General features: G+C 55.4%; 1 protein-coding gene across 2 annotated transcripts in view; it reads right to left on the bottom strand.

Moving 5' to 3' along the window:
* Positions 1–16013, bottom strand: part of Itga11 (integrin, alpha 11) — a 92407-nt gene that overhangs the window by 39449 nt on the left and 36945 nt on the right. For both annotated transcript variants that reach the window (XM_013518950.1, XM_005393676.2), the window contains exons 3-4: positions 4091–4191; positions 1373–1464 (exon numbers count right to left, since the gene is read on the bottom strand). In XM_013518950.1, the coding sequence (XP_013374404.1) occupies positions 1373–1464; positions 4091–4191 (193 nt within the window). The remainder of the gene's footprint in view (positions 1–1372; positions 1465–4090; positions 4192–16013) is intronic.

The following is a 16013-nucleotide window of genomic DNA, read 5'->3' as shown; positions in this document are numbered from 1 at the left end:
GATGGATGGATGGATGGATGGATGGATGGATGGATGGACAGATGGGTAGATGACTGAATGGATGGATGGGTAGATGGATGGATGGATAGGTAGATGAATGGATGGACAGATGGGTAGATGAATGGATGGATAGATGGGTAGATGAACGGATGGATGGGTAGATGGATGGATGGACAGATGGGTAGATGACTGGATGGATGGATGGGTAGATGACTGGATGAATGGATGGGTAGATGAATGGATGGATGGATGGGTAGAGGAATAGATGGACAGATGGGTAGATGAATGGATGGATGGGAAGATGACTAGATGGATGGATGGGTAGATGGATGGATGGACAGATGGGTAGATGAATGGATGGATGGATGGGTAGATGAATAGAGGGATGGGAGATTGGTGGCAGAATGGAACTCATAAGTGAGTGAATGAATGAACTAACAAAAGTTGCTATTTATAAGCAGAGACCTACCCAGACAGGCCTCTGTCAAACCCTCATGCCACCTGTGAAGTAGGTGACATTAAGGTAGCAGGACAGTGACAAGGAGCCCCAGGGGAAAGGGCATGGGGATCGAGCCCTGAAGGGTGTATGCATGGACAAGGCCAGGGTCCCGCTTTGTCCTGGGTTGGGATGATGAAGGACAGCGGCCTGCACCTATGAGGAGGCGTCTCACGACCCTCCCTGGAAGGGCCACCGTGTTCTCAAGATCCATGACGTTAGCCACAGTATGGTCCTGGCCTTTGGGCCACCACACCCCGGGAGTCACATCTGCCAGAGAAACCGACTGCTGGGCAGGAGCAAAGACCGACACCAGCCCTCCCCGCTAGAAGCGACTGGTGCCTTTCTTGTTCTTTGCTGTGCTGGGACTGGAACCCGGGGCCTTCACACTGAGCCCTTATTTTATTTTATTTTTTTATTTTGAGACATGGTCTCACTAAGTTGTTAAGTTGCCCAGGCTGGGCTCAAACTTAACAGTCCTCCTGCCTCAGCCTCCCAGAGTGCTGGGATTACAGGCGTGCACCACCGCGCCTGGCTCAGATAGTATTTTTTACTGAGCTTTCTGGGGCAATTTTTCTCTGAACCCTCCTTGCACCCGGCTCTAGGAATCACTAGTCCCCAGTTCTCAACCCCACATGTCACCCGTTCCCACAGGCAGGGGTCACTGCGGTGCGGTGGCCGGGCACAGGTTGTGCCTCCGCCCCTCCTCCACCGTTCCTTCCTGTGCGTGGAGCCCCAGACCACACCCACTTCTTCCCCTCGCTCCACCAACCAGAGCGGGGCTGGAGCTCCGTGCACGGCTGGACCTAGGTGCACCGCCTTGGGGGCTTGGAACCGATTGTTGAATGAATGAATGTTTGGGGCGCAGGCTCTTACCAGGAAGCTGTTGTCCTTGGGGTTGGTGGCGAGGCTCAGGCCCAGGCGCATGTTGTCCTTCCGCTCGGACACGTTGGACAGGGTGACCCTTCCTGGGGTGGAGGGGAGCAGTCAGGAGCGCCCCCCACCCGTCCTCTGCCGGGGCCCCCGCACGTCCCGCAGGTGTCCCAAGACGCGGCCGCATCCTCATGGGTCGTGGGAGGCGACAGGCAGGGCTCAGGGAAGCTGGGCAGCTGCGGCCAGTTTTCCATCTCCTGCTGCCCAGCTTCCTCCACCAGCCATCGGGCGGGACCGCTCCCATGGCACTCACCGGGTGGGGCTTCCTGTGTGACTCTTCTATCAGTGCTTCTCCAGTTTCTCCCATTAGCACTCACAGACTCGGGTCTTTCGGATTTTTTTGGTGGTGGTGGTGATATCAGGGATTGAACCCACAGCCTTCACACTAGCTACATCCCCAGCCCTCTTTTGGTTTTTCTTTCAAGACAGGGGCTTGCTAACTTGCCTAGGCTAGGTTCGATCTTGCCATCCTCCTGCCTCAGCCTCCCGGAGGCTGTGTGTACCTCTACACCCAGCTCCTAAACTTCCTGGTCTTTTTCTCTCTGCCCATTTGAAAAATGCGCATGTGTGCTTGAGGGATTCTTTGTCACAGGTAACAAGCAGGCCACTGGACAAGTGTCTCCTACAGGGACAAGGCCCCATCCGGAAGTGTCATGGCTGCCGAGAGGGACATTTGGGAGCAAGGCCAGCAGCTGGCTGGGGTGGGGAGGGGGCTGATTGGAACCACAGAGAAATGACCTCAATTGAAGTTTCTGGGATCACTCTGTCAGGTCACCAAAAGGAAGGAACGGAGCTACAATTCGCCAGGAGAGTGAGCGCATGCATTTGTGTGTGCATGTACCGTGACTTCCCTGCTGGGGACCCTGGGAATCTTGACCCAGATAATTTGCATTCTACTTTGTGGGTGAGCAGACCTGTGAAGTGGGGGTTCGGGACACAGGGCCGGGGGACAGCAGCCCCAGGGCCGTCCTGAGGCTGGCGGGGGGCTGTTTGATGTTTCTCCCCCTGGGTTCCCTCGGTTTTCAACAAGGCTTCCCTGGAGTCCAGCACAGCCCCTGGGGCTGGGGTGAGCGACAGGCGCCGTTCTCTCTGTCCTCCCACAGGTGAGGCATGGAGGATGAATGCAGCCTGCATGTCGAATGCGCTGGTTGCCTCCCCAGCCCCTGCCCTCACTCAAACCCCTGACTCCATCCAAGGCAGGAAGAAAGCCATGGCGGTAGACTCTTTCATACTCAGGTGTGAATGACAGACACCCTCCTAGCTTTCCCTGGAGAGAGGAGGCGGCCCAGGCAGTGCTGCCAGCCCTGCAGAGGCCCTCAGAACCCATGGCCTTGGGTTTCCCAGACTTGGTGCCAGATGGGGTGAGAACCAGTCCTCAGACAAAGATAATTTTCCTCCATCTCAGCTCACTTTGGTTCCCTCTGCCTCCCAGGCCTCTGCCCCAGTTTAGAAAGTCTGTCCAGAGTTGTATGGCTCCGCCCCCTCTGTGGAATTGGGGCAGCAGACGAAACTAAATGTTTGCTTCTGTGTCCATGCCCTTCTGCGAGTGGCCTGGGCCCTGGGCACAGCCTCTGCCACCTGCACTCCTACCCCAACCACAGAGCCCTTTCCATGTTCCCCAACAGAGCGAACTTGGTCCCACCTTGGAGTCTTTACACATGCTCTACCCCCACCGACCCCTCCCTTTGCTCAGTGCTACCTGCTCAGTTGCTTTTTCCTGGCCACTTGGCCATGGGAGAACTCCCTACCCCTCCACCCCAGCTGCCTGGCTTCTGGCATTTGTCCTCACCTGCAATGAGCCTGTTTTGTAGTTTGTATCCTCACTACTGACCCCTCCCGGCACAGCCCTGGCTTTCTGCTCCCTCTGTACCTGTATTACCACAGAGCTTCGGGACAGAGGAGACAGAGGAGGCCTTGTCACTTCACACATGCGCAAGGCAAGGCCCAGAGAGGGCGTGTGCAGCCCAGGCACACACAGCAGAGACCAGGCAGCAGGGCCTGGAGCCATTAGCCGGGACTCTGCTCTGCTCTGTGCGGTCTGCTCAGTGGAGCTTGGGCCCCACAGTGCTGGGCTCGGACCTCCCCATCCACAGCGTAGACGGATGTGAACGGCGGCGCCTCCGGCACATGAGACCCACAGCTGGCGGCCGCGTCCTCTGGGCTCTCACGGTTTCAGCCTGTACCACACTCCCCAGGGAGGCCCAGGCTGGCCTCAGACTCGCTGCGGCCCTCCTCTCCCAGCCTCCTGAGCTCTGTACCGTGGCGGGCCCTCAGCTGTCAAGCAGTTCAATCTCAAGTGTGTGTAGCGGCATCCAGCGAGGGAAAATAGCCTCATTGCTTTTAAATCAGGGCTGGCACATGGTGAGCACCGTCTACTGTGCAAGGGTGTGAGCTGTTGCTGTTAGGATTTCACCACCAGAGGGAAGGCCGGAGGTGATTTTTCTCCCCAAATTAATGGGGGGAAAGGGTGGAATTGGGGACATTGTAGGCCTGGCTGCTCCCTGGAAACTTATACAACTATGGGTAAGTTGCTCCCTCTGTCTGGTCTCAGTTTCCTCATCTGTAAAATGGGGGAGTAACATCAGCTGGGTCACCCTGTGGAGCGGCAGGGAGGTGCCAGGGACCCTGCACTGGAGAGGCATGAGGCCGGGGCCCACTCACCTAGGTTGAGCTTGGTGCAGTTGCCCTGGATCACAGGACACTTGTAAATGTCTCCTGTCTTCTGGTGGCCGTTGGTTTCCAGTGGGGCACCCACAACTAGCCTGTGGAAGAAGAGAGGACAGCACAGGTGCTGGGAGACACACTCCTTCCTGGCAGAGGATGGGGCCAGGTGAGGAGTCAGGGGAAGACGGAGCAGCAGCCCCGGGAGGGGGCTGCACCCTTGTTTATGTGGGTGCATCCAAGGGGTGGTCAAAGTATTTAGTGTTTAAATTAGAAACTTATTACAGTAAAAGACACATCGCCATCTTCCCCCTTGCTGCAAACAAACTTACCCCATTGTTCCTACCACTTTCTGCAGCTCTTCTGGAAGTGCTCTTTCATGAGTGTCTTTATGAAGCCCGATCAAAAATACTATGAATGCTGCTTCCGAGCACCATCCAGTGGAAAGGTGGGCGGGCAAAAAATGTCTCAGTGTGTCCTTATCTACTCATGCACTGGATCTGGCACCGTGCAACTTCTGGCTCTTCCTCAAAGGCAAAAGTACCGTGAAAGGACGGCAGTTTGAATCGGTTCAGGACATGCAGGTAGCCATGACAGCAACTAAAGACACGCAAGGAAGAGGACTTCCAGAACTGCTTCAGAAGGTGGCAGGAGGGATGGGATAAATGTCTTGAAAATAGAAGAGGATTTTGATGGCGCTTGGGATGAGTCTGTCTATTACTATAATAAATAGGTGATAGGGAGATATTCACCACATCTTCCACCACGCCTCATGTTTGTTTGTTTTTTTTTCCCCCCAGTACCGGGAATCGAACTCACGACCTCGTGCTTGCCAGGCAGGCGCTGTGCCGCTGAGCTAAATCCCCAGCCCCTCATGCCTTGTGTTTCTAGCCTGGCTCTTTTCCTTCTGGCAGGCTGAGCCCTCCTGGCCTTCCAGGAGAAGCTGAAGACCCTTGGTGTGGCTTGGGCTCAGCTCCCTTGAGGCCAGGGAGAGATTGGCTGCAGCCTGGAGGGCCCCGAGAGCATCCCCTGAACTCCCCATGTCCCCTCCCAATGGCCCGAGGCGGCTGTAGGACCCTGGCCGCCCATTGGCAGCAGCGTGGCACTCACTGTGTCTGAAGCCATCAGGGCCTTGGGTGCCCAACCTGCCCTCTGCGCAGGCCCAAGGGCTAATAACAGTGACTCAAGATAGTGTGCCTGCCAGGCACAGCTGTGCAAGCCTGTCACTCCAGCACACATAGCAGAGAGACCAGGCAGCAGGGCCTGGAGCCATCAGCCAGGACTCTGCTGTGCTCTGCGCGGTCTGCTCAGTGGAGCTTGGGCTGGGAGGCTGAGGCAGGAGGATCGCCATGAATTCAAGGCCAGCCTGAACTACATAGGGAAATCCTGTCTCCAAAAAACAAACAAGAAAACCCAGTGTCCCTTTTTAGGGACAGCAGTGCTGTAGTGGGGCCCTCAGCTCACAACAGACCTAGAGACTTCCGGATCAGAGGTGTACAGGAGAGGTGGGGGAGTTGGGGACAGAGGGACAGGTGAGGCCTTTTTTTTTTTTTTCTTGCAGTACCGGGGATCAAACGCATGACCTTGTGCTTGCCAGGCAGGTGCTTATGCCACTGAGCTATGTCCCCAGCTAGGTGAGGCCTTTAGGAGCCTGTTAAACCTGCTCTTCCAGCAGCTGCCCACTGCCTGGCCACACGGCCCAAAGAAGCGGCCTCTACTAGCTTTCTGACTTAAGTTGGTGGAGAGGATCCCCGCCTGCGGCTCAAGCCACCCAGGACTTTGATGGCTTCTCGCGGCCACAGGCTCCTCACTCCGCCTGCCTCAGCCTTGCTCTGCCCAAAAAAGCCAGGTCCCAAGCAGGGGTCCGCAGGGGTCCGCAGGGCTCCGTGTGAGATGAAGTCTGTGAACTCTGAGCTGAGCCTTGTCCCCCAGGGGGCCAGATAATGACAGATTCTAAATAGGGCCTCTTATTAAGCACAGCTATTTTTGACTGGCAGGAATTAATTGGCCCATAAAATCTGTTTGTCTAGACTACGTGCTTTTTGGCTACTTAATCCTGGGAGTGACTGTGTGGTCAGAGCTGCTCTGCTCTTTCCAGAGCAGGGAGGGAGTGGGGGAAAGACGGAAGGATCTGTCAGACAGCTCAGGCTTCAAGCTGTCTTCTCTGATGGCTGTGATTTTTAAGGTCCACCTAACACGTGACCAGGCCCTCCTGAGGGATGTCCCTTCCTGGGCACACAGCTGGATGGGGGGTGGGCGGGTGCTTTCTAGACAGGGTGGCTTTGTCAGGCTGGCCTTGCACTCACTATATAGCTCAGGATGGCCTTGAACTCACAGTGATCCTCCTGCCTCAGCCTCCCAAGTGCTGGGATTACAGACATACAGCACCAGGCTTGGTTTCCTTGCGCCTCTTGGAGAATGCCCACGATCAGTTGCAGATCTTGGTTTTCTTGGCTGTGAAATGGGATTAAAATCCTTTTACTGCCCATGCCCCAGGGCTACCATGGGTAAGCCTCTCAGTGCTGCCTTTCGCATCTCTCTGCCAGGAAGGGAGGCTGCTCAGCCCCCTACCCGGGCTCCAGGCCGGGCATTACGTGTGCCTGTCGGGCTTGAGGTTTGGAGCGAGTGATTCAGTCTGACTTGGAGGGATAACTGCGGCGAGGAAGGAAGACGCTCACGTCACCACGGCAGGGGCCAGATTGCTCCTGGGGTCTGGCAGCCCCTGCCACCCCGCTGTGGCCTCGGCTTTATGCAGCCATCCGCGGGTTTGGGCCTGGTGGCCTCTTACCCGGCAGCTTCTGCTGCGGGCACCGGGCAGCATGGCCAACCCCAGGGGTCCTGGCAGTCATCAGCCCCTCTTGCAGGACCGCGTGCCATGAGGCACTGGCTGTGGGCTCCCCACGTCTTCCCATGGGGCGCAGCGAGGAGGGCACACCGGCCACAGCCCTGGGACCCCTTCCCTGGCAGCCATCCTCTAAGCAGGGCCTTGCTGAGGAGGAGGAGGAGGAGGAGGCAGCTGATGGAGGAAGCAAGCACCAGAGGGGAACTGGACCTGGCCTCGCCAGTGCTGGGCTCTCGGCCCCAGCAGGACACAGCTAGGGGTGCCTGCCTCCACCGGATGGCCTCGCCCCCAGAGCCCTGCCAGGCCCACCCTGAATTCTGCCGGCCCTCAGCTTCATCCTTCAAGGTGGTTCAGTCCCCAAACCTTTGACATTGCTGTGTGCTGTCAGAAAGAAGGTGCCCGGTACCCAACGCCCTGTGTACGTTTATATGTACATCATACCAGAGCGCATGGGTGGGTCTGCATTTTAAATGGTAGCAATCCTTCTGCTCAGGTAAAAACCTGAGCAGAAGCAGAACCCTCTTGTTTCTTCTCCGCAGCACGCTGCCTGGCCCATGCGCCCGGGATGCCCCCACAACCACCCCTTAAGAAGCTGCCCACAACATGCCACCCCTAGGAAGCCCTCAGTGATTGTCCTAGATATTGCCACATAAACCGGCATGAAATCCCTGCTGCCCCGTGTGGCTGATGTTACAGTGTGGCTTCCTTGGGCTGGAGCACCTCTGGTCTATCCTGCCATGCTGACGGTAGACACTTGAAGACACATGGTAAAGGGGTGCCCACTCCTGACTCAGCCTTCTGTGTGACAGCCTGCAGCGGCTGTGGCCCTGAGAACTCTGGCTTTGCCTTAGGCCTAAGAAAAGCCCTCAGATTCAATGCCTGGCAGAAGTCTTTTCCATGCACAGAATCTCCGCAGAGTGGCCCAGCTTCTGGTCCAGAGCTCCTGTTGACTTCCGGTCTGGGTCTGTTTAGGGACCTGGGAAGCCAGTTTTGAGTCCTGGTTCCAGGGATGGAGCACACTGGTTAGGTCAGTTTTATCTCCCAGCTACAACAGGCCACCAATCACCCCGCTCAGGGTGACTCTCAGGACTTCTGCTTGGGGTACAGGAACCAAGCTGAGCTCTTTGCTCTCTGCGTTTGGGTGTAAGTCCTGGGACCTGTCGGCAGCCGCTGTGTGGGGCTGGGGCATGGCGGCAGACACATGGGGGTCGGGGAGAGAAGAGTCAGAAGGAAATCAAGTCCTGACGACAGCCTGAACCCCTGGCCAAACTATACGGAAGCCCACGCTCCTCTTGGACTCGAAAGACACATGGACAGTAACTACCTTTTTCTGTATAAGTCTGGTTGGACCAAGTTTTCAGCTATTTACACCTGAATACACCCTAATGTTTACAGTATATAAGGCAAAAAAGGCACGTACTTAATTACCTTTAGAAAGCTCATAAATCACCACACTATAAGAAAAACATGGCCATAAAAAGCAGAGAGGGAGGAGTAGACCTGTGTCCTCCAGTCTAGGGGGAGCTTGGGGGGTCTGCCTGCATGCAGGTATTTCTCCTTGTTGTTTACTGAAGGCATAAAGTTGCCCCTAGCCCAGCCTTGGGGGACAGATACCTTTTGTTCTCTGAGCACCCCACCTTCAGCAGCTCCCCCCGCCCCCCGGCCTCCTGTACTGCAGATGTTTCCGGTTACCTGGTAACAGGCATGGAGACCGGAAGCCTTGGAGAGCAACTTCTTTCGGCAGCCTTGGAAGAGGCATCCTCAGCCCGGGGCCAGAAGGTGCAAGGGCCCAGTTGCAGGCAGGCAAAAGGGCCTGCTGTGGGGTGTGCTACCAACCCGGCCAGTGCTCCCCCAAGCCCGGGGCCAGGGCTCAGGACTCAGCCAGGCTTTTATTGGCCATGGCTGCCGAGGCAAGTGTGAGCCGCTCAGCTGCCCAGCAGTGAGTGGAAATGCGAGGCCATGAGCACTGATGACCATGGGGTGCTTGGGGAGGGAGGAAGGGGCCCCCCAGGGCAGGGCCTGCTTCCGAGAGAGTCCTGAGCCAGAGGCTGGTCGGGCCAGCGAGGAACAGCTCCCTGCCAGCCCAGAGCCGAATCTGCAAGGCCTGGAGCTCGCACCTCAGCGGCCAGCGATGACCGAGCACCCTTGCGTTTTAAGGAGTCAGGCTCGAGGCTTGTGAACAGCGCTGGAGTTTGACAGCCAGGGCGGCGTGGGCAGCGTAGGTAGTGTGGGCAGCGCTTGCAACTGAGCTCAGAACATGCACATCAAGAGCCTTTGCAGAGGGGCTGGGAGGGCCTGGTGTGGGCAGAGGGCTGCACTCGGCAAGGCCAGCCAGGCTGTCCCCACGGGCCCCGGAACGCTCTCTGTGCCCCTGCCTGTCACCTGCTGCTCCCCCGCACCCCTCGGGTGGAAGCCCCCCCGTACCAGGTCCCTTGGCCCACCTCTTTCCCGGCCGATTTCCCTTTCTCTAAAACGAGATGGGGGCACCCGGAGGGGGATCCCGGGGTTGAGCGCTCCAGGGAACAAAGGACAGACTATTTCTTCAGCGGGGCCTTTTCTTTCCCTCTCTCTCCGTGGAAAATGTAATCCTCTCCAGCCGGGGCGAGCGGTGGTTAATGTGTTCAAGATGGGGCTGCGAAGTGCTGAGGACAGCAGCAGTGGCGGTGGTGTGTGTGTGTGTGTGTGTGTGTGTGTGTATGCACACACACGCAGGGAGAGTCTGCCTTCTCCCGCCTGAGGGGAGGTGCCAGCACCTGCAGGCCCTCCTGGCTGGCACAGGGGCCAAGGTGAAATGCTGGCACATATCACCTTGGTTAGATTCCTGGCAGCCAGGAAAATAACCTCTGCTTGCTAGTGCTCTCCCTGCCTCCGCCTAACCCTCGTCAGCGATGGGAATCCTCAGCATATGCTTTAAACAAATATGTTGTGATGGTCAATTTCATGGGTCAGCTGGACCGGGCCATAGGGTACCTAGATATACAGTCAAATATTACTTGGATGTTTCCATGAAAGGTCATCTGTACCAGATTCACACTTAAATCTCTAGACTGGATAAGGCAGATTGTCTTCTTTTTTTTTTTTTCCTGGTACCGGGAATCGAACTCATGACCTCGCGCTTGCCAGGCAGGTGCTGTGCCACTGAGCTAAATCTCCAGCCCCAAAATCTTTCCTGGTTTCCTTTTTTTTTTCCCCCCCGGTACCGGGAATTGAACTCACAACCTTGCACTTGCCAGGCAGGTGCTGTGCCACTGAGCTAAATCCCCAGCCCTTAGGCAGATTGTCTTCTAGAAAACGGGTGGGCCGTGTGTGATCAGTTGATGGCCCACTGGATTAAAAAGGCTGAATCTGCTTCCGGCCTGATTGCCTTTGCATTGGGATCTCAGAGTTTTCTTGCTCTCAGACTTGAACACTAACAGCAGCTCTTCCTGGATCTCAAGCCTGCCAGCTTCTGGACTAGGACCCCACCAACTGTTCTCCTGGCCCACAGCAGGCTGCACAGTTGCACAGCCAGTTCCGCCCACGCGTCTCTCCCTGTGGATGGACATCTACCCTTCGGGTCCGCTTCCCTGGATGACCTGACTGGGAAGTACCCGGGGCTCACCGCTTCCAAGTGCTTTACGGACCTTCTTTCACGAGGCTGACGTTGCTCGTTCACTGATCCAGGTGCGTTTCCTGAGCTCCCTCTCTTGCACCACATCCTGGCGCAGGTGATTACCTCTTCACAGCCTGCAGGAAGCCTCCAGGAGGCAACGGGCAGCTGCAGCCCAGCAGCGGCTCCCGGCCCCACAGCACCAGCCCCTTCAGGAGGGAGCTGTCTGGATCCCAGGACCCAGTGCAGGAACGGGGGACTGGCCTGAGGCAGCAGCTGTTTCCACAGCCCTCAGCTGCTGCTGGGCCCAGTTTGAGAAGCTTGGGGTGCTTATATGAGGAGGCAGAGGCAATGCCACTCCAGCAAATCCACCCTCTCCCTGAACCTTCTGTGGCTCCCTAGTGCCTCCCTTCCGCTCATTCCTGCCAATTTCACCAGGGCTGCTACCAGTGTGGAGCCACCCCCGAGGGCCCATCCTCAAGGCCACCCTGCTGCTGTCTCTCCTGGTGTCACCAGCCTGTCTCGTCTTCCTCACGGCACTTTGTACCAGTGGATGTCAGGTTCGGTACACATCTTCTTATGGTCCTTGTTGCCCTGTATACTCAGGGCTGCAAGCCAGCCAGGAACCCCCGCCGTCCGGCCAGCTTTGTAGCTGAGGGAGCCCCTCCCAGAGTACCTCTGCCCACCGCAGGAATCAAAGGGCGGGGCTTTTACATCCGGGTCACCTGGCTGAGCGAGCCGACTAGCACCAACAGCCTGCAGCTCAGGACCAGCGCCCAAGGCCACTGTTGCCTTCATCTCTCAGGCCCGGCGAGGAGAGCAGAGTGCTGCTTCATGAGTTGGCTGTTTTGTTCCTGGAGATTTTGGAGTCCACCTTAGCTTACATCCATTTTCTCCTACGTGGCACAAGTGCTTAGATCAAAAGAGGGGAGGGGAGGGGCGAGGTCACAAAGGACGCTGCCCGCCAAGCTGAAGGACACAGAGGCAGCCCGCTGGGTGACGCTGGGTGACGGGGAAGCGCCAGGCTTGCTCCCTGGGATCACAGGGTGTTACCTCTTCACACCTGTCCGCACCCGGCCCCAGGCCGTCCACGCTCAACCTGCCCACTCCCTGTCCTTGCTGCCCCTGCCTCTGCCTCCCTGGGTCCTAAACTCTCTGGCCAAAGTCATTCCACCCTCCTCTTCCTCCAGGAAGCCTGCCTTGATCTCGCAGCCAAAAGCCCTCTCACGTCTCCAGGTGCTCGCTCTGCGCCTCTCGTGTCTTTTCTCTCCCAGCAGAAAGAGAGAGCGTGAGCACACGAGTGAGCAATCTCCCCCGTCAACAATGGCCAAGGTGCTTTGAACACAGTCAAGAAGTTTGCTGAGTGACTAAGTGCGTGGAAGATGGCGAATGCTGCTTGTTTTGCAGTGACAATCCGAGCCTGTACTTTGCCTCTTGGGGTGTGGCTGCGGGCTGGACTTGGCTCTTCGGGGCGCCCCTTGCTGATGGACCCCATCCTTGGTGCACCCCGAGCCCCCTCCCTGAGGGAAGTGTCAGTGGCCAGTTTGTCCCCCATAGAAAAGGAGTGCTCAGTGTGAAATCCTTCCTCCTCCTCTTCTCAAAGTGCCCAATAAGACCTGGCTTGTTTTCCGAAGGTTTTTTCTTCCGGTTGTGTAACAGCGCCCTCTGAAAATGAAACATAACCTCGGCAGCAGTTTACACAGATGCGTCCCGGTGGAATGTGCAGTTCTGACTTCTCGGTATGTGTGTGGGGGTGGGGAGGGCCTTACCACTCCTTTGTAGTAAGGAGCAGGGCCTCCAATCCCCGGCTGGCCCGCTGGCAGCCTGAGCCTTTGGTTCATGGCTAGGTGGTGACCAGTGGCTCTGCCGGAGTGGGCAGGGAGGTGGCCCTGCAGGGAAGGTGACTCCCACTGGGGAAGAAAGTGAGTCCTGGAATGTCAGAATTTCCCCTAAACCACAGCAGGAGACTCACAGTCTCCAGACTCAGGTCTGGAAAAAAGAGAAGGCCCAGGGACAGGTTTAAGGTCAACTCTGATCCGGGGCTGGGCTGAGTGTGCTGGGGGAGGCACCTGCCCTCCCAGCTGCTGTTTCCTCGTCTGTCAGGAGGGACTCAGGCTCGGCCCTGAGCTATAGTTATTGGTACGTCCTGGCTGCCAGGGACTGGGAGCCTGCAGAGGAGTGAGGCGCAACCTCACTGCTTTCTGAGGTCCCTAGACTCCGGCCATCTGGCCCCCTTGGGATCCAGGAATTGAGGGTCACTCTCAAGCCTGGGAGGAGGCGACCCAAAGGGTGATGCCAGCAGCTCCAGAGCAGGGTGGACATCTGACACCCAGACCCGCAGGCACCACCTTTAGAAATCCCTGCTGGGATGGCTTTTGGCCCTGGCTGAGAAATCTGTCTTCTTTGTCCACTTTCCCAGATGATTCTGTTCTTTTTTGTTTTTTTTGAGACAGGGTCTCACCATGTAGCCCAGGCTGGCCTTGAACTTGCAGCAATCTTCCTGCCTCAGCCTCCCGAGTGCTGAGATTACAAGTGTATGCCACCACACTCTGTCCTGGGCTGTAGAATCAGGAGACCACTGGGCTTTGAGAAAATAGAAAATAGATCGCCTGGACCCAGGAAGCAGAATGACCCATCAAGAACCCATGAACAGAGATGGGGATTTGCATCTGCCAGCCCTTGCCTGGTGTGTGTGAGGCCCTGGGTTCAATCCTCAGCACACATCACACAGAAGTTAACAAACACAGGCCATGTGTTTGTCTATTTTCAAAGCACTTTATATGCATAGGCAAATACATTGGTATTTTGAGAGCATTTATTGTGTACTAAGGATCGTGACAGAGGCTTCCCTTGGTATTAACTCACTTATATCACAACAAGCCCGTGAGAGGGAGGACAGTTGTCCCTGCCGGCCGAGGGACAGCTCAAGGGCTTCTCTCTGGCCTGGCTCACACCCAGCGAGGCAGACGGGGTGCAGGAGGGCCATGCACAGAAGCCGGCCGTGGGGCATCAGGGACCCATTGCTCAAGCAGATTCCTTCTTCGAAGTACTTTCTGTCTGGTGCAGAGCTGACTTGCTCCTCCTCCTCCTCTGGATTATGACTAATGGCTAGCCTTCCCGAACAGCTCTTATTTTGAGAAGCCACAAAGAAACAAAGAGGCTTGGACTCAGTTGAACTGCGGAGAGTGCAGTCTGTCATCGTGCTTTGGAGCCGTCCCCCTCCTGGTGACAGAAGCACTGGCTCAGCGGCTGGAAGTGAGGAGGACACAGAGGAGCAGCTGCACCGAGCCAGCTATCGGGGGTGTGTGCGGTGGCCAGGCCACCGGCTACCACCTGCCTGCCCCCTGCCGGGCTCTGCTCTGGCTGTGCCCCTCCCAGCTCCGCAGTGAAAGGGACAGGAAGTCTCAGCCTGCCCCACACAGGGGCCACAGCCCCGGATCCTGGAGAACCACGGTACCCACTTTGGGTGTCTCTGAGATATAATTTGGGTCACACCCAGACTTGTCGAATCCTCTTCTCCCTTTCCTTCCCCCACTCCTGTGGGCCTGTGCCATCACCCCAGATGCAAGGATGAATCCGAGCCGGCCTGCCCTTCCCTCGACACTCTTTTCAGATCTTTATTTTCCACCCACTGTTCTCTCTCTCTCCCCCTTTCCCATCTCATTTCCTCTTTCCTCTCGTTGGCTTTTCCTACATGCCACTTCCTCTTTCCATGTCTCTTTGCATTACTGACACCGGCTGACACATTCCAGCTAAACTAGGAAGAAAATACTTCAGAGGGAAAGTGAGGAGGATGTAACAGTCAGCAGAAAACCACAGAGACCTTGTCAAGGTGGTCTCAGGTCAGTAACAAGCATCTTGTCATTGGCCACGAGTGTCTCTGTCATAGTTGTAGGGAAGAGAAATTGCAGAAAGAAGAAATAGGACCTAAAAAATTTCAACATCCCTAGGAGGTCTTGGCTCTTCAGAAGTCGGGGAAGGCTAGAATGAAGTATTCTATCCAAGCCTGGGGAAAACCAGGGTTAGATTAAGCAATGACTGATCACAGCTAAGATTCATGATTAGGACATTTATAGCACTTTGGTTTGTTTTTCTAATTGTGTGTAACCCTGCCCCATTCACATTGCACCTGAATGTTGCAATGAGGAGCTCTGTGTTCTTCATGGCACAGCCTAACCAGAAGCACATGTTACCATGACATATATGGGAAACCTGCCTGATTGGATAGGTTAGGTATAGGAGCCACCATCTGGCCACCTGGCGCCCTCTACTGTCACTTACGACACTTGTAGGTAAAGTGCTACAGAGTCTACACACTGGGTGAAATCATCCTTTGGCTCTAATACCTGAATGGATCCTGAAATTCACAGATGCCCAAGTCCCTGCATAAAAAAGACAGTATTGTATTTGTATAGAGTCCATGGAACCCTGTAATTGTCCAGCACACTTTAAATCATTTACAGATTACTTATAATTTCTAATTCAAGGTAAATGCTATGTTATAATGTATTGTGTAGCAAATAAGGTACTGTTATAATGTATCATTTAGGGTTATTATAACGTATCACATAGAGAATAATGCATTGTTGCAATGTATCACTTAGGAAAGCTATACCACATTATTTAGGTAATGATGCATTGTTACAATGTATCATTTAGGGTTGTTATAATGTACTGCTTAGGGAACAATGTATTATTATGTGTCCCTTAGGGTTCTTACAATGTATAGCTTAGGGAATAATGCATTGTTGCAATGTATCCTTGAGGGTTGTTACAATGTTTTGATTAGGGAATAATGACAAGAAAATGTACTTGTTCAGTCAGATGCTTTCCCCTTCCATGCCTAGAATATTTTCAGCCATGGCTGGTTGAGTTCATGGATGCAGAGGTCATGGATTTGGAGACAGCCTCGAAAATGCAAACCTATAAAATCACATAAATCCACTCAAGATGGAGCGCATTTCCACGTTTGCTTACCCTCCCCATTGTGTGAGGCACAGAACTTGGGAAGATGTAGGGGTCCCAGGGTGAATGGTGTGGGCTTTAGAGGAGAAAGGGAGGCAGAGGAGCCTGGGGGTCACGGGGGTGGGTGGGGTGGGAGTGGGAAGAGGCGGGCGGAGAAGATGCTGACTTGGCAAATCCCTCTGGCATCCCCGCACTGCCCAAACTCAATTTATTTTCTTTCTTGGAGGTTGGTAACCATGAGACTTGCTTTTCAGTGTTTCCACTGCCGGGATTGTGCATCTGCTTACCCAGAAAGCATGCTATGGTTGGCCTTCTGCCTTTTGGGGGTCAGTACAGAGGATACTCTGTGGCTGCAGGGTTGGCCTTATACCAGCTCTGCATAGCCAGGCCATGTGCACCAGGGGTGACCTGAGTTCTTACTGACATGCTCCTTGAGGTCTGGGGCTTCATTGTATTGGTTTGACATTTTTACAAAAGGAGGAGGAGGAGGGGGAGGGGGAGGGAGAGAGGGAGGGAGAGGGGGAGGG

This window comes from Chinchilla lanigera, unplaced genomic scaffold, assembly GCF_000276665.1.
Source record: "Chinchilla lanigera isolate Chin_1 unplaced genomic scaffold, ChiLan1.0 scaffold00049, whole genome shotgun sequence".
Taxonomy (NCBI): domain Eukaryota; kingdom Metazoa; phylum Chordata; class Mammalia; order Rodentia; family Chinchillidae; genus Chinchilla; species Chinchilla lanigera.
The sequence above is the reverse complement of the archived record's forward strand: the minus strand, read 5'-3'. Positions and strand labels throughout refer to the sequence as shown.